At 37.3% G+C, this 24,367-nt stretch overlaps 1 protein-coding gene and 1 long non-coding RNA gene across 2 annotated transcripts; both read left to right on the top strand.

The window, feature by feature from the left end:
* Nucleotides 1–53: 53 nt before the first annotated feature.
* On the top strand, nt 54–14,425 carry LOC129453426 (calpain-2 catalytic subunit). Its single transcript, XM_055217670.2, has 13 exons — nt 54–787; nt 2,165–2,234; nt 2,956–3,074; nt 5,777–5,910; nt 6,148–6,313; nt 7,654–7,737; nt 7,829–7,914; nt 7,986–8,060; nt 9,598–9,710; nt 12,473–12,642; nt 12,862–12,873; nt 13,011–13,210; nt 13,981–14,425. The coding sequence occupies exons 1-13, from the start codon at nt 554–556 to the stop codon at nt 14,018–14,020; spliced, it is 1,503 nt and encodes a 500-aa protein (XP_055073645.2). The 5' UTR covers nt 54–553; the 3' UTR covers nt 14,021–14,425.
* A 4,262-nt stretch (nt 14,426–18,687) lies between these two features.
* On the top strand, nt 18,688–23,707 carry LOC141359337 (uncharacterized). Its single transcript, XR_012365772.1, has 2 exons — nt 18,688–18,812; nt 23,121–23,707. It is a non-coding gene; the product is annotated as an uncharacterized lncRNA (long non-coding RNA).
* Nucleotides 23,708–24,367: the final 660 nt, after the last annotated feature.

The following is a 24,367-nucleotide window of genomic DNA, read 5'->3' as shown; positions in this document are numbered from 1 at the left end:
CAAGCTGGGAGTCAGAAGTGGGCAGAATTATAATAATGTGCATTGTTGCCATGTCAACGCTGCGGAAGTAAAATGTTCCCTAAAATTCTTGCAATCATTGTAGTACAAAAAAAAAGAGATTTACATGGTGATGATAACTCGCGTCATCGTCTTTGGTTTTGAGATTCAGAGAAACTGTTCAAGCGAATGACAAAATCCACAATAGCATCTGACAAGTTGATCCACCTTATTTTGCAGCACAAAGACGGAAAAACAAAGTGAAAATTGTGTGACTGTCACTTTGATTGATTGCAAAAATTTTAGTGACGTATCACTAGAAATTTCTTAGGACCAAATGTCAACATTAATTTCTCAAATACGTACAGAAAAACACCAAGAGAGATAGTAAATGTTTTAACCTCAGCTAAAATCTTTCATCTGATAAATGTGTCTACTACATGTACGTACTTTCAGAATGATGTAATCACAGGTGACTGTGACCCTGCCCCTTATAACCACTCACACACTATACAGGAGTGCACTGTGAATCGAACACATTTGATAAATAAGCAGAATGAGCAGCACTGCCAAGTTTCTTGGTAAAAGACGGGATAGAGAAGGTGTTGGGACAAACAAGAATGCGATACCGTTTAACAAGCAGGACTACGAGAGTCTGAAGCGTGAATGTTTGAAGAAAAATATATTGTTTCGTGACCCGACCTTCCCAGCGGAATCTGAGTCTCTAGGCTACAATGAACTGGGACCGAATTCCTCCAAGGCACAAGGGGTGGAGTGGAAAAGACCACAGGTAATATAATGTTTAAGTGTTTCTGTTTCACAAAAGGTTATTCAAGGTGAAATGGTTCATTTAAGAACATTTGACTAAATGGTTCTTTCTAAAAAGATTCTTCTATGGCATCCCCGTGAACAACCTTTCAAGCGACTTTATTTTTAAGAGTGTACAAACAAAATGCTGAATAAAAAACAATGCAAAGACAAATATAAAGACAAACAGTGGCAGATAAGTGCAGAATATCTTGAAAAACAAGATGGTATTGATTTCATAACCAAGGGTGTAGGAAAGATTACACTGTATTGTGCTAAAGTTAGCTCAACAATAGCTTGTTGCTCATCCATTCATTCATTCAAAGTGAATAATGTGTATGATATCAAGAAATCCATAACCCTGTTTTATTTTTGGAGTAACTTTGGTTGAATAACTTAAAGTAAACTTAAAATTAACTTACTAAAAAAAATACAACAACTTAACGTTAATTTTGACGTCATGTATTGTGATGTAAACAAAATGTGTGACTGTTTGTAGTTTCACACTCATATAGCCAATCCCAGTTTTAGTCTATTAAGCTATACGTGTTACAGTTCACATTGTTTATGCACTGAAACACTGATCTGCACGCCCACATTTCTAAAGAGCGAAAACAAAACAAACAATTCTGCTCATCCACATTCTTCACGCTATTCCTGTTTTTAACTTGTCCTGGCATTCTAGGAAAATCGATTTAGTAGTAACTGTAAAAATGTATTAATGTATTTCATCTTATTACACACATTGTAATTTTAATGCCTTATAATTCATAATGCTTTATAAAACTCATCACTGTAAAAGGGGTGTTATATAAGTATATAAAAATTACGGAAGTAGCGATTGTCCTGTTTTTCCCTTGGTGACATATATCCGAGTGACACGGCTTCTGAACTTTTGAAAAAAGCATTGTTAGGGGGCGTGCACACCAAAGCTTTTACGGCGGTGGCCGGCACATGTTTTCAATTGTTCCAATGGAAGCGCTGCGTTTTTCAAATAAGCCAGCAGCTAGCGTTTAATTTTCCACGCTGAAAGCCGGCGCTCTGTGGTTTTTCCGCACTCAATGCTGAGCGCCAAGAGTTGAAAAAAATTCAGCTTTATGTGAAAAGCTAATCTCATCAATGTGAGTTCTCACATGGCCATCCAATCACAGTAGAGGAGGGGCGGGACATTACCACAGCAACCAACCGGCTCACAGCTGAAGTATCATAGCTACCAAAGCGCTCAGCTGAAGAAAGCTGGCACTCGGCATTATCCAGGCGTTTTCAGCCGCGTTTAAAAGTTTTGGTGTGCACAACCCCTTATTCATGTTTACCGTTAAGGCAGAAAGTTGTAACTGTTCTTTAATCTTCCCTGTTGTAGAAGCTGTGTTCAAAACCCCAGTTTATTGTGGATGGTGCCAGGCGGACTGACATCTGCCAAGGGAAATTAGGTAAACCTAATGAAAACGTTGTGGTAAAAGACAACCCCCCCGGTTTCACAGACAAGGCTTAAGGCAAGTCCAAGATTAAACCATGTTTGAGCTGTCTGAAAATAACTTGCACGTACAGATCTTAAAATATGACAATCCCATTGATTTGTCTTAAGATACACACCAGTAAGATTTTCTAGGCATGTTTATAAAAAATCCTTAAACTTCTTGATTTAACTAAGGCCTAGTCTTGGCTTTAGCTAAGCCTTGTTTGTGAAACCAGGCCTTAATGAGATATTGAGAGGGTGACTTAGTGCTTAGGTCGGTAACCCAAAAGCTGTATGTTTAATCATGGGTTTAATCATGAGCTACAACCATCATATCATTCGGCAAGATAACAAAAGCACTTGTTGGTATAAAAGCATCAGCTAAAGAAAGAATTAAAAATAACCCTACTAAAAAATCAAGCAAAGACCAGCATAAGCTGGCTTTAGCTGGTTTAAGGTGGCAGTAGCTGGTCTAAGCTGGTCCTTCTAGCCTGGCAAAGCAGGTCAAGCTGGTGGGTCAGCTGGTCTTCCAGCATGACCAGCTAAGTCTAGCTAGACCAGCTTAAAAAGTGACCAAAACACAGCAAGACCAGCTTCTTACACCAGCAAAACCAGCTAAAACCAGCTTATGCTGGTCTTAGCTGGATTTTTCAGTAGGGAAGAAGTCTCTATCTCATGCCTTTTGATCTGTGCAGGTGACTGTTGGCTTCTGGCAGCCATTGCCTCTTTGACTTTAGATACGGACATTCTGGAGCGTGTAGTCCCACCTGGTCAGAGTTTTGAGGACGATTATGTTGGCATTTTTCACTTTCAGGTAAGTTTCGCAAGAATATGCAGTGGGATCTAAAAGTCTGCAACTACAGTGGCAAGAAAAACTATCTACACCTCTGGGAATTAACTGTTTTTTTTTTACAGTGATTTGCCATAAAAATGTGATCTGATCGTCACAGCAGTGGACAAGCACGGTGTGCATGGGCTGAGAACACGGGAATAATTCTAGTTTCTTGTGTCTTTTTTGACACAAGCCACAACGGTAACCACTGTCCAAAACCTCCCAAGTAGGGGTGCGCAGATAAATGCCGATATTCACTAATAATACGTGGCCAATAACTATTCTATTCGCCCCCAAGACCAATCTTATCTGCTTTCGGCTCCCATCAACCAGCACTGGCCTAAGCCAAGGCCGCTGCCGGAACAACAACTCCCCCAGAAGTGCACTAAGGAGAGACACTCTTGCATTCCTCCCCACACTTCCACAGACACCTGCTGATTGTTGACTTGGTCTGGTACCTAATCAAGGCCGTCTCTATGGCAACTTGCTGTGTATCGCTATGACAATCTTGCGGACTGAGGCACCTAGATTTGATGCCATGAGTAGTGACTCTCCAGGCCTACACATACAAGAACTTTTACATACATACACACACACACACACACACACACACACACACACACAGACATATAAAAAGATATGCATTCACCAACCTGACCCCCCCATCCCACACCTTTCGCCGCTTTGAACCTCCAGTCTGACAAGTGGGTCTGTGACCAGCACCGAGAATGGCTGCAGGACCGGATGGCTGCTTGCCTGTGCTGGATTACCTCCACCCCCCACTCACCTCCCCTGTTGCAAGTCATGTGTTTTTCATGTTGTATTGATTATGTGCTTACAGTATGTTGCTGGGGTGTTTTTCCTGTTCCCACAGTGTTCTCCCCACAGGAGCATAGTCTGGGGTTGCTTTTTTCTCATCACCTCCCTCATGTTATGCTGTATTTCTTCCTCAATCCCGTGTTCCTGTCCTGTCCCCCCTTGTCATATTGTATGTACTGTATGTATGGAAAGGTTGATGGCTAATTTGGTACCTGTGACCAGTGACAATAAAGAACTACTACTACTACTGTTTTGAAAACACTCCTCCTTTGGCAGAAATTACTTCAAGCAAGTGCTTTTAGTAGTTCTGATTCAGACCTGCACACCATTCAGAAGGAATTTTTACCTATTCCCCTTTACAAAACCACTTCAACTCAGACACATTTGGAGGATGTCTGGTGTGGATCATTCTCTTAAGGTCTGGACTTTGACTAGGCCACTCCAAATGGCACATTTTGTTTTTCTTAAGCCAGTCTGTGGTGGATTTTCTTCAATGCTTAAGGTCATTGGCCTGCTGCATCAACCAACTTACTGAGCTTCAACTGGTGAACAGCCACCCTGACATTATCCTAAAGGATATTTTGTTAAACTTGGGAATTAATTTTCCTCTCGATGATTTCAAGTGGTCCAGGCCCAAATCATGATGTTCCCCTCCACCATACTTTACTGTTGGGATGATGTTTTGATGTTGGAAAGCTGTGCCCTTTTTGCGCCAAAGTATTTTTCCCAAACAATTCAAATTTTGTTTCATCAGTGCCTTTTGGTGCTCTTTTGCAAACTTCCGGCTCACAGCAATGTTTTTTGGGAGAGCATTGACTTCCTTCGTGGTGTTCTGCCATTGACACTGTGCCTACCAGACTTAGGTATTGTAGACTCACGAACAGAAATGTGTGCCAGTTCCAATGATGCCTTCAAGTCTCTAGCTGTTACTCTGGGTTCTTGTTTACTTCTTTGAGTATTCTACATTGTACCTTAGGAGTCATCTTAGCTGTGCACTCACTTCTAGGAAGAGTAGCTACAGTATTAAACTGTCTTCATTTATAGACAATTTGTCTAACTGTCGACTGATAAATGTCTAAACATTTTGAGATTGTTTTGTATCCCTTTTCGGCCTTATGGAGTGCAACAACTCTTGATGGGGTATCTTTAGAGAGGAATGGTTCATAAGAGTTGATCCTTCATAAGGACAGCAATCTTTAAATGTTTGAGGGTCTTTTAATCAAAGTTGCCCTAAACCACACCTTTAAACTCATTGACTCCAGTTTGCCAGCTTCTGACACAAATTGGCTTTCATCAAAGTAATTATTCTTTCGGTTCACTTACATTTTCCTCAAGCACTGTGAATGTTTAATGGGTGTTTTCTAAAAAGAAAATGATAATTATTTGTGTGTTGTCAGCCTATGCACATTGTGTTTGTCTATTGTTCTGACCTAGATGAGGATCAAATCACTGTAGAAAACCAGTTTATTCCTACACTGTAGGGGTTCACATACTTTTTCTTGCCACTGTAACAATATGTTCTATTTAACCAAACTGTTCCTGAGCCCCATTCACATTCATAGTATTATTTTTTCCTACCACGGAAGTAAGTGGGGCTCATGTTCCTTAAAATTTCTTCCAAAATAATTTATACAGGTTTGTAACAACATGAGAATGAATAAATTATGAAAGAATTTTCATTTTTGGGTGAACTATTTTTTTAATGTCGCATGCCTAAATATTGTGCCTTAAAAAAAACGCTTTTACTTTAAAAAAAAAAAGTGAACAAATAATCATATGTATGACATATCAAGTTCATTCAGTCAGAAAATCAAAAATATTTGACCAATACAGGGGGTTGAGTGATGCCGGTCTGCTTTCTGTAGTTGTGGCAGTATGGTGAATGGGTGGATGTTGTCGTTGATGACCGTCTGCCTACCAGAAATGGAAAGCTGCTGTTTGTTCAGTCAGCGGAGCGTTCAGAGTTCTGGAGCGCCCTGCTGGAAAAGGCCTATGCAAAGTGAGTATGAGATATAGAAAGATACAGGTTATCTGTTTATTTAAAAAAAAGTACCTACAATGAAGAACAACATTTTATCCAAGTCAGTTTGTAAGCCACAGCCCACATACTGTTTAAATAGGTATGCATACAATTATAAAATATTAAGTGTGCTCCTGTGGCTCAACTGGTAGAGCATTAACAGCAAAAGCGTATTAAAGTGTCTGCCACATGTATAAATGTAAGTCTATTTTTTAGGGTCAATGGCTCATATGAAGCTCTGGATGGTGGCCTCACCACTGAGGGTTTTGAGGATTTTACTGGAGGTATTACTGAGATCTTTGAGCTGAGTAAACCCCCTCCATATCTGTTTAAGATCATTCAGAAAGCACTTGGGTTGGGCTCCTTGCTTGGCTGCTGCATTGTAAGTAATTTCACGGGTCTTCAGACACTCATTCTTTGAGGGCCAGATTTAAAAAAATATAAATATTCTTTACCCCAATCTTAAATAAATATTCACATAAACCCGTTCGTGAAACCGAACATCTCAGAAACCAAAAATCTCGTAACGGTCGCCAGTTGACTAGCCCTGCTATTTCTACTAGGTTTATGTTACTGTGACCATAATGTAATAGCAAAGACAACATAATATATAGACGTGTACATTTTTAATAGTTACGAATCACTTTCTAAGTATTCTTAAAAATCATATTGAATACATTGTAAAATTTCATGTTTTCAAGTTTATTACCCAAAACATTTTAGGTTTCTATTTTATTTCCATGTCTCCATTTGCCACCATGACAAGACCTATAAGACAAAGTTTTAATCTATTTTTTTTTACATTGAGGAGTTCAGATGCAAAACTCCCTAAATGCGTCTGCCATGTTTTCTTATAAATTATTTTTTTATCAGGCTCTTATGTTTCAATTCAGTAATTTCACTTTAATGGCAATTAAAAGTGTATTGGTCAGTAACTGAAATGGCTTATTATAATAAATGCCACTAGTCACCAAATTTGACTTTTCCTGCAAAAACCCCTAAGTACATGCAATCTTTTTGGCAAAAACCTCCACTTTGTTAAGTGGATTTGAAGCAATTAAGTGGATTTGAACTTTAGCAAAGGTCTTTGGTGACATATACACTGCAAAAAATGATTTTCAAGAAAAACATGTCTTAGCATTTTTGTCATGTTTTCAGTAAAAATATCTAAAAATTCTTAAATTAAGATGCTTTTTCTTGATGAGCAAAACGACCCAAGAAAATAAGTCTAGTTTTAAGACCAAAAATACCAAATGTAAGTGACCCCGTGCACAAAACAAGCAAAAAAAATCTGCCAATGGGGCAAGCAAAAAAATCCTGCAATTCTTTCCGAAACACTAAATTCAAGAAAAAATCAAGAAAAAATAGCTTACCCCATTGGCAGATTTTTTTTTTTTTTGCTTGTTTTATGCACAAAATCACTTAAATTTGATATTTTTGGTCTAAAAAATAGACTTATTTTCTTGGGTTGTTTTGCTCATTAAGAAAAAGCATCTTGATTTGAGAGTTTTTAGATATTTTTACTGAAAACAAGACAAAAATGCTAAGAATTTTTTTCTTGGAAAATCATTTTTTGCAGTGCAGTTTCTGTTTCTATTCAGTAGATTATTTTCAGCATGGCTAAATCACTAGATACAGTTTTATGTATTTGCATCAATGTTGCCTTTAATTAGAGCGTGCGCCAAATCAATTTAAACTAGTATTATCTGACCTGTTTACTAGATTGGCAATGCGGATGAATTGGAGTTTGAGACCAAACTGAAGCTGGTGAAAAGACACGCATACTCCATTACTGGCGCAGAGAAGGTGATACACTATTTGAAAATTATGATTACAAAAATCCTTAAATATAAGCAATAACTGGAAAGACTCCTGCTGATTTCCTCCCAAAACTCAGGTTCACTACAAGGGGCGAGAGGTGCAGCTGGTTCGTATCAGGAACCCGTGGGGTAAGGTGGAGTGGACAGGCCCGTGGAGCGATAAGTGAGTTCATTCCCAAAACATTCATTGTGTAATCTTACCTGAGAGCTGTAAATAAAGTATTTTCTTTATAGCTCCAAAGAATGGAATAATGTCCCGCCGAAGGAGAAAGCTAAACTGAATTATTCAGCTGAGGATGGAGAATTCTGGTAAGAAAGCTTGAACTTTCAACTCAACAACCCAAACACTCACCCTTGTGTCTGACATTGCATACTGTGACAATACGTTAAGTTCAGATTCAATTTCAATAGCTCAGTTCTTGGAACTGTGTTGGAAATTGAAAGACGATTGATGCAGTAAGATGCAGGAAACTTTTTCTCTTACATCGTGTCCTAACTAGACGCGACGCCACAACACACAATGAAAGGTATATTTCCACGCAACACAATGCTTTACGGCTATTTGGATTGTACGTATTTTAGAAACGGTATGATATGCTTTTTTGGCGTTAAATAACACGTCATAACACGCGCAAACATTAGTAAATCACGTAGCGTGAATCATTTAAATAATCTCCTCCCAAAAATGTTGTGTCTGAAAGGGAAACTCCTAGAAATGCATATGCAATAAGGTCATTTTCAACGCTAATGATCCACTGGGTGTCTTTAGTAAATCCCGACATTGTTATTTAATGCCAAAATGAAGGTTTGCGCTGGCGCAAGCTCTAAGTAAACCTGACCCTTAGTGTTTGTAATTATTTTAAAGGCACACCGCGGAACTTTTTGGACACTAGGGGGTGCTAGACATGTATTTTTTACGTCTAGCTCCCCTAGAGGCCACAAGCGCCGCAGCACTGTCGCAAAGGAAAAGAAGACAATTCTTTAGGTCACAAAGTGTTCCTTCCAGGATGTCATATGAATATAATTTCATGGGTTTTTTTACATTTTATTTCAAACACCAAAAGATCGCGTAGCTCAAGTTTTCAAGCCAGTTGTAACGGTGGTCGCTTGGTTAAAGTTTATATAAAAAAATTGCCTTAAAGGGGAATCGAACCCGGCTCACCCGGGTCGTAGGTCCATGATGCTACCACGACGCCACAGTGTTACGCAATAAAACTCTTTCTCTACACTCCACAAGTAGCCTCCAGCAAAATTCACGTAAAAACTGTTCGGGAGCCAGACAGGACTTAAGATATATATGCAAGCAATATAACATTACTTACTAATCCAAAGGCATGACGGCCAAGTCAGCATCGGTCAGAAACCCCTCCTCCTCCTTTAGTTCATGCCAGCGAGCAAATGCTGGCCCAATATAATTGATCCTCGTCCTTCTTTTTAATGTCACTTTCCCGTTTTCTCTTTCTGATTTCTTCCGATAAACCCTTGGGTTTCTTTTTCTTAGTTGCTACTTCGGCCATGACGAAAACATCAGAAAAATAAATAGTTGCACTCTCACGTCCGAATTTAAGGAAGTGGAGTAAGTAACGTATGCCGTAAAGCAGATTTTTGTAGTTTTCTTTTTTTGTGCTCGGGTTACTACCCGAAACCCCAAGTTTAAAAGTACGAGGAAAAGTGATACAGACCCCGTCAGGCTACGGTAGACATGTCCTTCAACCTATTTTAAGTCGATGTACCATCACAAGGGGCTTAAAGTTTATTACGAAGGTTGAAAAACTACAAAGTGTCATTTTAAATTTTGCTTATCTTACAGACATACAGTCATTTCTGCTCTTTCTCTTCCTGTCAGGATTGCATATTCAGACTTTGTGCGAAATTTCTCAAGGCTGGAGATTTGTAATCTGACTCCAGACACTTTGACCAGTGAAGAGGTGGGTCGCTGGAACTACTGCCAGTTTGAAGGTATCACACCAACATCACAACATTTATGTGTAATTTCACATACTTCAGAGGCACACGTTTACATGACATCAATTGTTTAAAAATCAGAAAACTCTTCAAGTTTTTGAAACTAATCCTGTTTCGACACGTTTCTTGTACAATGACGCCACTCTCTGCTTAATTAACTACCATAGTACAATGCGTCGTGATCTAGCTCGTTACAACGAAAACAAAACATAGTTACTTTGTTGTACATCTCTTTTTTGAATCACGTCGGTTCAACAACATAGTTGATGATTTTACATACATGCCGGAGTAATAACATCTTTTAAAGGTGCAGTGTGTAAATTTTAGTGGCATCTAGTGGTGAGGTTGCGAATTGCAACCAACGGCTCAGTTCACTGCTCACCCCTCACTTTTGAAACGCACAGAGACGCTATGGTAGCCACCCACCGGAAAAACATGTCATCGTAGGAGACAACTTTGTAAAAAAGTTTGTCCGTTAAGGGCTTCTGTAGAAACATGGCGGCACAAAATGGCGACTTCCACGTAAACCCTCTGTGTATGTAGATAAAACGTCTCATTCTAAGATAATTAACACATAACGGTTCATTATATGAAAGGTCTTTATACATCCCTGATAATATAGTTTTGTATATTATTTTGCATTTCTGTCAAGAGATCTTTTTAAAAATTACACACTGCACCTTTAATGAATCAGATCATCTATTAGATCATCGGAATACACTGCACGATTTTTGTCTGTCCCAGACGAAAGATTGCCGTTGTGAAACAATTGTCGCAATTTCTGTAATTGGTTGTCCTATGTCTCACAATGAAAGAGGTTCAAAGACGTACGTTTTCCCGGTCTTGCGACTAAAGATAGCCAACAATAATGTCTGACACTGTAAGAAATTCAGCAAGATCAACGCACAGTGTGTTTGCTGCTACGAGCTGCGTACCGGTATTTGTATACCAGTAGCGCATGCTAACGACGTTGCGCTAACGTGTCACAGCCGCCATAGCCTATGATTAAATAAGTGTCATCATCGTCCAGTCTACATGCTTGTCGTACCTAAGTTTAAAGGCTCCATGTCGCACAGTGTGATAAAGTAATGATTTCATAGGAAGGCAAAAATCTTGCAGTGTATTCTGGGCGTTATGTCACTTCGGGCGTCCTCAAGGCTCATTCAGACCACCAGCGACTTTCTCTCTGTGTGTCGCTCGTCTCTCTCCATGAGGCGTTTATAAATCATGTTGTCATAAACAAATGAGTACCGTCCACTCTGACGAGAGAAGGATGAAGTGAACTCCACTGCTTCGCTCCCATTGGTAGTCGCTCCTGAAAATCGCTCATCATTTGCATATAGTTAAACTTTCTTTTATCACTTCTCGTGTCACCAGAAGTCGGCAAGCTTCCATTTGAAATAAATGAGAATGCATCGCTCTACTACCAGGGACACTGGAAGAAACCTGTGTCCATGATTTAATCAAAATTAAAATAATGTTAAAATAATTAACTTAATTTTTATGACTATTAAACCTAATCATTTTTAGTTGCAATAATTTTCTAAGTACATCCAACTCGATATAGTTTGTTTATAATTTCAGAATATGTTGTCCTAAAAGATGTTGCAAATTTTTTGTTGTTGAGTCCGAGCAATATTTGGGTGATTCTCACGAAAACTTGAACTTAAAATGTCAAGCATGAAAATGTAAAAATTGTTTACATTTACTTTTTTTCCCACCAGACATTGAAAAACAAAGTCTGGAGTAAATGGGAACATTAATTTAAAAACTTTTACTTATCATTTAACACTTTTTGTAACATAATTTAAAAAATTAGTCCTAAAAAATCTCATTACCGCAACAGTCAGAAAACATCAACACTGACATATTTTCAAAATGACATGACAAACCTGAAAGAACATAATTTGGAGATTCTGCACATGCATTTAAAATCAAAGTATTATGCTTCTATTAATTAAATTAACATTTAATAAGCATCTGTTGCGGTAATGATAATCAAAATGTCGTGTAAGCATTCTGACAAGACAATATTTCAAATTAACTGTAAAAAAATTATCTTACCTGGTAGCCATCTTGAAGTAACTGGTCCATGTGCTTGGTCACTCAAAATCAAACTTTATTAAAATTCTGTATGTGTGCTTAAACTGTTCTCAAAAAGTGTTGCGGAGGATGAGAACATCAGGCATGGACACATCATTTTCCTAATTTTTCTTCATTATTATTATACATGAATATGCAGTAAATATTTTTTCTGTCATCTAAAGTAGTCTAGCAAAACATCCATTTATTTTTTTTCTTAATATTTTTGTGTTAATTTGATTAAATTACAACATAACGCAGGTTCAAACACAGCCGGACACATTGCGGTAATGAGAATTTCAGCGGAAAATGAGATAAAATTTACAATTATAAATTCTTATGTTGAAATCACACATTGTGCAAGGTAGAACACAGTATTGTGTTAATTCTGATGCTTTTTAATGTTACTATATTACACATTTTAAAGCTAAAATCATTAGTGCCGTGGTGTTTCAATGGTTTCGTGAGAATCACGCTCTCGGTCATTGAAGCCCTTAAGCTGGCAAGGGCAGCCTCCAAATCATCTGTAATAATCCTACTGGATCTACCTGACGCTTTTGACAATGTCAATCACCATATCTGTCGACCATCAAGGCTGTGGGTGTCTCAATGCACAAAAAGTTTCTTGTTTTTTGTGTAAACGGCCCCTAAGTCTTCTCACTTTCTCTCTTCAGGTACGTTCTCCTCAAACCCTCAGTTTGTGATCAAGCTTGAGGATGTTGATGATGACCCTCATGATGGAGAAGATGGTTGCACTTTGCTGGTGGGATTGATGCAGAAAGATGGGCGTAAAGACAAACGCTTTGGAAAGGACCTGAAAAGCATTGGATTTGCTATCTATAAGGTAACTTAACGCACACAGCAATACAGATTAATATCTAATACACCGACACAAGTCTTACTGACAACATTATGTAATCATTACCTCCAACATTACAGCTAAAATTACCACCAATAGTATCTTAAATCTTTGGTGTAATTCTACAACTACATTTTTCCACCTTGTATCATAATTTGACTTTTAGTATTAGAAAAGTAATTTTATTTTGTATGTGTGTTTCAGGTTCCAGATAAGGTGTGTACATGCGCTATTTGTTTTGTACATAAGGGTAACATGATCTCTAAAAGTTTTCTTTTTAAGTTTTTTGATGTAATCCATCTTGAAACCTTCATCCCATATGTGTGTGTATGTGTCTATAAATGTTTTTGCAGTACAAGGGTCGCAATGTTCATCTCGGCACCGACGTGCCTAAAAAAAAGGTTGTGGAGAGTGAGTATTTCAGAAGCAGAGAGATAAGCGAGCGCTATAAGTTGCCTCCTGGAGAATACGTCATCATTCCCTCCACTTCTGAGCGCAATCGCCAGGGAAGTTTCGTACTGCGAGTATTTACAGAAAAAGAGGTGGACACCAGGTTTGTCTATAATGTGTTTATTTAATATTATAATACTTTTAATAGATATTAACAGGATAAGTAGCAAACTTATACATTAGTGGGTACAGAATCACCTGCATGCCGGTGACATAGCATTAGACTTATGCACGGCCTATCGTGTGTTGTCGTAATAATTTTTTCCTAATTATCAGTGGCGGCCGATGACTTCTTTTTTCGATGTCGCTCGATGCGAAGTTTATGATAAAAGAGACACTCGCGTTTACTGTTAAGGGAGTGTCTTGGGTGTATTTTGTGAATGTGAGCGTCTCTTTTATCGTAAATGGTTTTGACGCGTGTGCAGCGGGCACTTATTTTGACAAAACACTTGATGCAGATGTTTCACATTACGCAACAAACTCTTATTTTGAAAACTCAAGCAACACTCGTGACACTCTGAACACTTATTTTGAATTTGCGGCCCTCGGATAAGCAGTCACGAGCCACCACTGCGGATTATTATTTTATTTTGGTTTTACAGGATTCCTACCTTGCCTATTCTCTTTATTACTTTTTGGACATATACGAATGAACGAAAGGGTTATGTAATATGATTAGATTCGTTTTATTTATGTTGTGTTCTACTGCTAACTACAGAACCATGTACTTCAAGATATTGACATTGCCTCTGTTATGCACCAGCTTACATGTAGGACATATGTCAGATATTAATATTTGTTAGATTTGATGATTTTGGATTAAATTAATAATTATCTTTGCCAACTAATTGTTTATTTATTTTTATATTACAGGGAATTGCTCTTACTGACACGCAAGCCATTAGATGTGTAAACCAAAGACGAAGAATAATGCAAGAACTGTTGTGTTTCCTACATATTGTTAATTACAGAAAAATGTCAAACTTTATCCTGAAACAAATGGTAATTTATAGTTAGAAATAGATGCAAAACTGTTATGAAGTATATAATTTATATTTTTTGTACAGCACTTTGTTCGCCTGTTTGATGTTTTTATATGTGCTATATAAATAGAATAAACTTGATATAAATGTTCACATACGTGTCAGTGCTGTACCACTTGTACCAATCAGTAGCAACAATGGCTTGCGCACCGCAAAAAATGATTTTCAATAAAAAAAAAATCTTAGTATTTTTGTCTTGTTTTCAGTAAAAAAATATCTAAAAAATTCTTAAATTAAGATGCTTTATCTTGATGAGCAAAACGACCCTAGAGAATAAGTCTAGTTTTTGGACCGGGGATATCAAATTTGGGTGATTTTGTGCATAAAACAAGCAAATAAATCTGCCAATGGGGTAAGCAAAAAAATCTTGAACATTTTCCTTAAACACTAAATTCAAGAAAAATTTGCTTGATATTTTTTGCTTGTTTTATGCAAATAAATCACTTGGATTTGATATTTTTGGTCTAAAAACTAGACGTATTTTCTTACTCATTTTTTTCTTGAAAATCATTTTTGCAGTGTATATATATCTACAGACATGAAGAAATAAAGAGACCACCACAGTTTTGCCTTTAATCATCATTTCTAGATGTATTGTGATCATTTTAGTCCGGTGTCTGTTGAATTCCAACAAAAGCAAACCTCAGGAGTGACAATAAAGACACCCAACAGCAATGTAAATGTCATAACTCTGTTCTGTGTTCCCCTGTGTTTAGACTCTTATTTTGAAGTTCTGTCCATGTCTGCCATGTTTTGTAGTTCTTTGTAGTTGTTTTGTTTCATTGGTCTGCGTGCTGATTGTTCCTCCAGGTGTTTCTTATTTCCCAGTGTATTTAACCCCAGTGTTTGCCTTGTTTGATGTCGGTGACTGTTAATGTAATGCGTCTGTGTTCGTGTTTACTGTTTTGGATTATGTTTGTACCTGCCTGTTTGGATTTACTTTTATATTAAAGAGTAACTAAACCCTAATCCAAGTTTTTTTAGTTACTGATCTGTAAGAATGATGCTTTATTAGTGCTGTTCATTGATTATGATGTAAGTTTTTTGACATTTGGATATAAAGTGTTTCAATACTATAATATATGGTGTAAAAACGTCTGAGTGCTGCCCTCTTCAGGTTGAACGGTGGCTACTGCAGTTGAATTTTCCTATGGGATGTTGGGTCCAAAAAAGAACTCGTGATGTAAGCAGGTTCAAGCTCACCACACACTTGGTACGATCTTAGTTTGTCCCCTCTATGGCCCTGTCCCAAATGGCGCACTTCATGTGGACTTTCGGTCTCGTGGCCTTAAATTGCGCGTGCTCACTTAGTCCACGAGTCCGTAGGGTGTCCCATCTGTCATTTTTACGCTCATCAGCGCCTCCTTTGCCCCCTTGATGCGGTCTTCAGCGAAGCCCGTGGCTGTTTCTCAATTCCAAGAACGCAAAGAACGGACTTGCGTCCTCGTGGAGATCGGTCTTGCCAGGCGACCTTGGAAGAACGAACTCGGAAGTTTTGCCGCAATGACTTCTGGGGCGTAAAGCGATTTCAGCAAGTCTGCACTCGATGCATCCTCGATATCAAGAACACATCCGGGTATTTTCATGCGTCCTCTGTCCTTGCGTTCTTGAGAATTGGAATGAACTTCGACCGTTAATGATGACGTAGAGCGAGGACACGAGGACGCAAGATCGCTGAAGAACGCATATTGAGAAACAGCCCCGTGTCATGAGCAATCCAGTCCCCCCGAGCAATTCTGCCCCCCTAGGACCCCGCGTAATTCCATTGGCTGAAAAAACTCCTCATGGGTAGTTTTCTTAGCGCCTTATTACAATTCCTATACAAAATCACGTTATGATTTATGTAGTTAGAACGTTGTTAAAATTACAATTGATGTCTTTTAAATAATATGTTTCATATAGTAGTATATAAATGAGGCTATAGGTGAGAGATCTACACATTGCTTGTGTCATTTTATTATTTAGATATTATACTGTACCATTTCTACTTTTGACTGTCTACTTATACAATTACTTACTCATTAATTACTTATACAAAACATGATTACTACATAGTTGAATCACACATTTAAATTATAATTATAAGCCATGATTACTACACTTTTACTATTAAAAATATATATTCTGTAAGATATGTTAATAATTTACAAAAAATAAAAGTATTGTTTTTGTAAAGCAGATGATGACACAAAAGTACTGACGTGTCTGCAACATGAATATTAGTTTATTATATTGTTTTTTTAGTTAACTTTTATTTTTAAAAAAATGTTATGTTTCTACTTTGTACAACATAATTAGCTTGCTAGCCGCGTATGCAGACGAGATATTGCAATGACACATTTTTGAGCAGGCATTAGTGCTAGATACCCATCGGGGTCCCAGGGGAGACAGAACCGCCCGGGGGGGACCGGATTGCCCACGACACCAGCACTGCAGCAGGCTTCGCGCACTTTACCAACCCAGAAGTCCTTGCGAAAGAGCAATCAGACCAATCAGACGACGGAAGGGAGGAGCTCACACTGACGGGCAACTTCTCTACCTATTTCCGGTGTGACGCTCGAGTGTCCCAAAATACGACTCCGTTGCACCCACGTGGACTCGTATTAAGGGTCCCTAAAGTCTGGACTACGTGATGTTATCAAAGTGTGGACTCTGAGGAGGACCACAAGTCCGGAGTGTGCCATTTGGGACAGGACCTATCTCCGTTGGGATCTGCCCACTTTTCTTGCATTTTTCAAATATTGCCAGTGGGTGGAGTCAGGCTCAGGGGTTTATTTACGCTTTAAATCAGTGGTCTCAAACTCCCGGCCCGCGGGCCATTTGCGGCCCGCCCTCCCCCTCTCTGCGGCCCGCGTCACCCTTCAACAATATAACGTTCTGGCCCGCAGAAACGTTTAAGGGTCCGGTCACATGTCGCGTCTAACAACGCGAGTTAAAACCAGTCGAGGCGTTTCTTAAAGTATGTTTACTTTTCAGAGTGCTTGCTTGGGAGCGGAGGTTGCGCAGCGTGGGTTCGCGTCACCCGTTGCTACGCTGCCACGAGCGCGCGCTCCGTGATGGCGAGGGTAACGGAATGCGTGATCGGATTTTAATTCCTCTCGCGTCAATCATATCATTGTCACAAAGCGATCAGTTCATCTGATCGCGACTTTGTAGTGTTTGTCCAGAGAAGATTTGTTACTTCCGGGTGGATACTCTGTTACTCAGAGAAGAGCTGCTGTGGGGTTATTACCGTAGTTCACATCAAGTCACAGCTTCTAATGGAGACACCGCAGTGGGAGATGTAGTGCAACAGTTTAATATTAAACTACGGATGAGAAAATGACCCATCAAAGTGCCCATGTTAGGAAAAGAGGAAAGACGAGGAGAAATTACAGAGGATACAAGTATGTACACTTCTATATGAAATATATATGAAGTATATAATACATTATTATCTTGCTTGCTTATACATAGAGCAGTATTATTTATTTTTACTGTCCAACTAGCTTATGTAACATTGACTACCCATCCAAATGTTTTAGGATCACTTTCACTTATTAAAATTTTTCTAAATATAATAGCAAATTCATTAAAACGGTGGAATAACAAAAAGGAACATAATAAAGTCAATACTATGACTGAAAACAGTCAAAAATAAATAAAAACAGAAACACTTACTGTTGGTACATTTTTTATAATAGTTTATAAATGTATAGGAATTAAATTTGTTAGTTTTAATAGGCCTTAGTTAATAATTCAAAGCCCAAAATGGTTAAAAAAATATTTACCTACTTTTATAAAATAATGTATATTAAAAAATAAAAAACACTGTTTATATATTTTCAAGTATTATTATACATTAAAAAATATTTTAAAGAAATATTGTACTTTTTTGAACGTTAAAATACCTCTGCGGCCCTCTGATGAAATGTCAGTCTCAGAAATGGCCCCAAGCCAGTTTGAGTTTGAGACCCCTGCTTTAAATACTGCACTTGGATCCTCTGCCTCTGACTGCTTCACGTAGTGATTGGCGAAACGAAGCTTTTTGAAGCTTCGAATCAATTGAACCAATTGCTTCGAAAATTGATTCAGGGTTCGAAACACCACACACGATGGCGACACCTGCTGGTCAAAATAGTGTAAAAGCAGCTCTGTCCAAACATTTTACACTTTTTTTACAAAATAATAGCAAGATTTTTATTAAAATATGTTTTAAAAATCATTATACTTAATTAAGACATAAATTGTTTTATTTGTTTTTAGTTTTATTTAGGGCTATCATTAAAACGAACTCCCCTTTAAATTACGCACATTTTGTCATTAAATCTGTCTATAAACAAAAAGTAAACAAAATGGTAGTGTTATTAGTCAGAAGGATGAATGTTTTATGAACTTGCATAAAAAACTGATCCGAGTTCACCTACACTGGTCATTTGTGATCAACTCCCCGTAGTGGTGAATCAACGGATTTGAGTAGCGTCTCGCTGAAGCCTGCGGTGGACATCCAACCACGCCCACATCCAGACGTGACGTCAGTTACTACGCCCAAATCACATCTCTCTCCAACACAGTAGGTGGCAATAATGTGTCTTATGTTGGTGCTACCCGATAAAAACCGAGAAAGAGCACGATGAAGAGAGAAAGCCCGACGTTGAAGTACTAAAGTTGTTTACCACGTCGGTAAGTAAAAGTATTTGTTTCGAAAGCCTAATGTATTTCCAAAATGTATTTATATTAATACATATATTTATGCTTGATAAAATCCCATGATCAATATATTCACAATGATTGTACTGTGGTGCACGTAACAGTTACCTTCCCTTACGAAAATTAACCATGGTTTTATTGTGGTAAAAGTGTAGTAACCATGTTTTTTTGGTGTATTGATTACTATCAGCAAAACCATGGTTTTACTACACTAACCATGGTTTAACTATGGTTTTTGAAAACCATGGTTTTCAAAACCATGGTAATTTTGTAGTTACTATGGTTTTACTACAGTAACCATTTTTGTTTTGTTTTAACTGTAGTAAAACCATGGTTAATTTTCGTAAGGGTTAATCTTTTGCTGCTGTTAACTTCACCTATCAGTATCAGATATCTGTCAAGCCAAAGTGAAATGAAACTTAATGGTAGCTTGTTTTGAGAAATTGTTAAAATGTAAAACATTGATAACTTAAAAACTGTGAGTCATTTGTGTAGTCCATGCACATGATACAGCTTAATATGCCTATAGTTGAACTTCACACATGCACGTTATTAACGTTTACAGTCTGTAGTGTTCATAAATTTGTTGATACATTCTTACAGGTTACTTTATCTAAAAAAAGAACTGAACTGTGCAGGACCACAGCCCATTTTTACTGTTTGAACTGCAGCCAGACTGTAGTACTCAAGGAAATGCCAAATGCTTTATGACAGAAGCACTTATGTAACACGGGTTAGAATTCAGCAATATATGAAACAGAGAAAATAATATAATTTTCAAATAATTTTAATTCTAGTAAAATGCTAAAAGTATTAAACAAAAAAGCTGATTAAAGTCATTGTAGTTTAAAATAATAAATAATAAATTGATTAAAAATGACTAAATGCTTAAGTGATGTAATCAGTCTAAGCCGAGACTGTCTGCGTGTGATGTTATAGACGTGAGACGCAGAGCAGTGAGAGACACGCATTGCTGATCGCGAGAGAAACACCAAAGTGAATCTAAGGCAAATATCTAAATAATCCTTTCTGATATTCAAATAATATGATGCATATTATGTTGTAGACCTATTATTTAACTATATTGGGTGATTTTTAGAACGGGATTATTGATATTGTCGCGGATGATTCCTGATTGAGAACCCCTGTTAAAAATCCAATGCGGGTATAAAAGTGTATGAAACCCCCCGGATTTGGTCAGGTTTTTTTGTGTGATTGGATCAAACCCTTCATATACCGTGATGGCGAGCCTCCCAACCGAACTGTTGATTTGAGAGAACTGCAGACGGAGAAATCCTTTGCAAACCCTTGGATTAGTGTTTACTACTGATCAGGTGGAATTCATTTCATTGTGTATATTCTGATCGGAGGGAAATCCGATTTTCCTTCATTGATTTCTTTGCACTACTGACTGTTGAAACACAGTTCTCATCTACACTGAAGGACTTTTGCATACACTAACATATCTTTTCATTCGGATGACAAAAGAACATTCATTTATACACAGACTGAGAAGATATTGACTGATATTGCTTGATTGTTCAAAGAGTTAAACTGTTCTAATTGAACTATTGTGGTGATGTACTTTTAAATGATGTACTTTTCTTTATTTTGATTGTTTTATTTTGGGAAATCTTTTCTATGAGTAAAATATAAAAAGTTGAACAGGAGAACACTAAACTCAAATATAAGAAAAGCTCTTATTGATTGATTGATTGAATGTGTTTATTTTTAACTTACTTAATCAGGGACAATGCACAGGGAACATTAATCTAAAAAAAGAAGAGATGTCATGTGCCAGGTTATAGCAAAGAAATGCTAATTTCCACCTGCAGTCCCTAGACAGATGTTACATTACATAAGGTCATAAAATATACAGTATTATACATGGAAGCGTTATTTCACTCATCTCATTAAAAACACTCTTCATATCATGATTTACAGAAATTATAAAAACAAAAACAATTATTCATACTCACATCATAAAAACACTCTACTTGGATCCAACCCTCACTCACTCACTCACTCATAGTCTACATTATTCTTATCACAATCATTCAGTGCTTACAAATTTGCTTTGTTAATAGCCACTGTTTGGTCAGGCGTGTAAAAGTACTATAGTTTGTACATAAAATAATTTCATTTGGAAGAGTGTTCCAAAGACTTACTGCTTTATAAAAGAACGCATGTTGACCATAAGTGGTTCTGCATCTTGGAACACTGCACTCTCCTCTGGCTGTCGATCGTGTGACTCTATTAAGTCTATCTGAATTTAATGTGACAAATTTTCTCAGAGGAGGAGCAGCGATGTTATGGATAATTTTATATAGAACAGAAATTTGGTTATATTTAATAAGGTTTTCAAAACTCAAAATGTTGTATTTACTTAGAACTTTACAATGATGGTACTGACGAGGCTTTTTATCATGAATTTTTATTGCCCTTTTATATAATGATTCTAATAGTTTTAACGATGTTTTACATGCCTGAGACCAACTGGACATACAATATAGAAGATGCGGAACAATCATGGCATTAAAATAAATATTCGAAGCCTCAGTTGTTAATGAGTTTCTAATATGTTTATAATTCATCAAATTAAATTTCAGTTTATTGCCAAGTGTTTTTATATGACTTTTAAAACCTAAATTTGAATCAAGTGTTAGACCTAAATATTTTGTTTCCTTTACATTTTTAATTATTTGCCCATTTACTTGAATTTTTTGAGTTAGATGTAACTTACGTTTATTTGAGAAAAACATTGAGACCGTTTTTTCTACATTTAAGGTTAGACAAGACGTCTGCAACCATTCTACAACTTTTTGCATCTCTTTTGATAATTTGTCAGCAACCTCCAGCTCATTTTCCCCAAAAGTGAAGATCACAGTATCATCAGCATACATGATTATATCAACGTCCGAACACACTCTAGGGAGATCATTTATATAGATACTAAAAAGCAAGGGTCCCAAAATAGACCCCTGCGGCACTCCCATCGAGGTGGCTCTAAACGCGGATTTGATGTTATTTACTTGTACACACTGATGTCTGTCACTCAAATAAGATCTTATCCAGTTTTGGGTGTGTTCAGAGAGACTATATTGATTCAGTTTACTATAGAGTATCTGGTGATTTACAGTATCAAAAGCTTTGCGCAGATCAAGGAAGACTGCTCCCACCACTCTTCCTTGATCCACATATGCCCTGATTGTTTCCAAGAGGTAGCAACATGCAAAGTCTGTAGAATATTTACGTCTGAAACCGAATTGCATTGGATTTAAAAGAGCTTGTAATTCAAAATGGGTGGTAAGTTGCTCCGCCACCGTCTTCTCCAGTACTTTTGACACAACTGGGAGAATACTTATTGGACGGTAATTGTTCATGTCTTGTTTATGTCCAGATTTAAATATAGGAGTAACTATTGCAGATTTTAAGGCTGCTGGAAAAATACCCTCACTAATCGATTGATTGATCATTTTTGTCAACGGGTCTGAGAGGATCTCTTTATGTTGTTTCAGAAAAGAAGTATCAAGTCCATAAATATCTTTTGCTTTGCTGTTGTTTAACACCGTGATTATTTTTTCAACTTTAGTTTTAGATATTAAACTAAGATTAAAATCAGATTTGTCTTTGATTATAAGAGGAGGATGAACAATTTGAAAATTCTGAACAGAGGTTTGAGCAATGTTTAAAAAATATTCATTAAAATTTGTTGCTATTACAAAAGAGTCATCAATAATTTTTCCATTAATATTGAGACAAATATTCTCACATTTTTCATTTCCAATCAATTTATCAATGGTTTTCCATATTATTCTACTATTGCCTTGTGCATACTAACTTTCATTAAACTGAAAGTTAGTGAAACTAAATATATATAAACCAAAATAGAAACTAAACAACTTAAACATAAATAAAATAACTAGAAGCAAATAGAAAGTAAACTATTTAAATAGTTAAAAGAGCTCAAAGAGAAAAGAAGAACAAAAGGACAATAATTTCATTTGTTTTATATTTTTTTTTTATTGTGATTGTGTTACATTTGATTCCAGTATTATTCTGCACAAACAAAAATACATCTCAGTCGTTTCTACGTATTATCTGTGTCCTTGTGTGCCTTAATTACTTACCCTCCTGTAACGAACCTAATCACTGGTCCAATATCAGGTATTTAGAGCAACCTGTACCTGTTTTAGAAACTGTTGTTACACTTACAGCATCTTCAACTCACTCTGTAGCTGTATGCTCCACAAATAAACCTTTATTTTTTTATTATTACAGGATTACAGAAAGAACATAAAGTGGAAGTTCATAAGGAACATTGGTCCAGCATGGTCCTGGGTAGAGAGTCACCGCAAGATATTCCTTGGAGAGGTGATGGAGCCTGCCTTTCTCCAGATGGATTTGTTTTCGAATATCTGGAGGATCTGAACACGTTTATTTCAAACTGTTATGAGGAACAAGGCCTGTAAGGGCCATGAAATATTCTTGTTCTATAACCCTGCTGAAAAAACAGCATCAAACCAGCATGGACCAGCATGGGAATTATGCTGGTCTATGCTGGTTTAGCTGGTGGTCACAGCATACCAGCACCAAAACACAACATATGCTGGTATGACCAGCATGGGATGCTGGTGCTAATGCTGGTTTGTTGCTGGTTTAGCTGGTGCTGATGCTGGTTTGATGCTGGTTTAGCTGGTGTTCACTAGCAAACCAGCACCAAAACACAACATATGCTGGTCTTGCTGGTATGCTGTTTTTTTTCAGCATGGAATAAATACAAAAATGCCCAGTGAAGCAAGAAGTGTCTTTTAATTTATCTTTAAGTATATGGGTGACCTGGACATATTCATGTCAAGTTGTTAAAGCAACACCAAAGAGTTTTTTTACCTTAAAATAACGTTTCCAAAAAAGTTTCAGTGGTTCATCCACTCAAAACAGGGTGAACGGCACTTTCACATTCGCTTTGCAGCCCTCTATCGGCCAAAACCGCACTAAAGAAGTTTCCAACCATCGGGTAGTGGTCCTGTAGTTCGAGTGAAAACTACAAAAACTTGCTTTACGGCAGACCTACAATCCAATCAGGGCCAGTTATGCTGCAGTATTTATGACAGTGGTAATGAACAATTACGCTTCTAACCTGTAGGGAGAGCAAAGAGCCAGAGTTCTTTAGTGTTGCTTTAAAGAACAAAACTTCTGAAGGTCAATGCCATGTTACTAAACTTCTACTGAAGTGCAATATAACATTCTAGCACATGTCACTTTTTGTCTCATTACACAATTTTTCCATTATTAACATTTGGCGTCTATGCTCCACTGTCAATTCTAACGCACGCCACTTTGTGTTTCATTGCACAATGAAACACAATGTTTACATCTATAAACATTTATGTTCTATGCTGCATTGTGTTGTGTTTTATACTATATTGGCAACTTTGTTGTGATTATACTGTATATTGTAATATTCTTGTGAATATTGTAAATTGTACAGTCATGCTTAGTGCTTCTAGTCTAGTGTATGACTAAAC

The sequence above is a fragment of the Misgurnus anguillicaudatus genome, chromosome 23, assembly GCF_027580225.2.
Source record: "Misgurnus anguillicaudatus chromosome 23, ASM2758022v2, whole genome shotgun sequence".
Classification (NCBI taxonomy): Eukaryota; Metazoa; Chordata; class Actinopteri; order Cypriniformes; family Cobitidae; genus Misgurnus; species Misgurnus anguillicaudatus.
The sequence above is the reverse complement of the archived record's forward strand: the minus strand, read 5'-3'. Positions and strand labels throughout refer to the sequence as shown.

Excerpts from the sequence above, each read along its gene's own strand:
- LOC129453426 (XM_055217670.2), top strand. The coding sequence starts at position 554 with ATGAGCAGCACTGCCAAGTTTCTTGGTAAAAGACGGGATAGAGAAGGT. Across the intron at positions 8,061-9,597 it reads GCTGAGGATGGAGAATTCTG|GATTGCATATTCAGACTTTG; the intron begins GTAAGAAAGCTT and ends TCTTCCTGTCAG. Across the intron at positions 9,711-12,472 it reads GAACTACTGCCAGTTTGAAG|GTACGTTCTCCTCAAACCCT; the intron begins GTATCACACCAA and ends TTCTCTCTTCAG.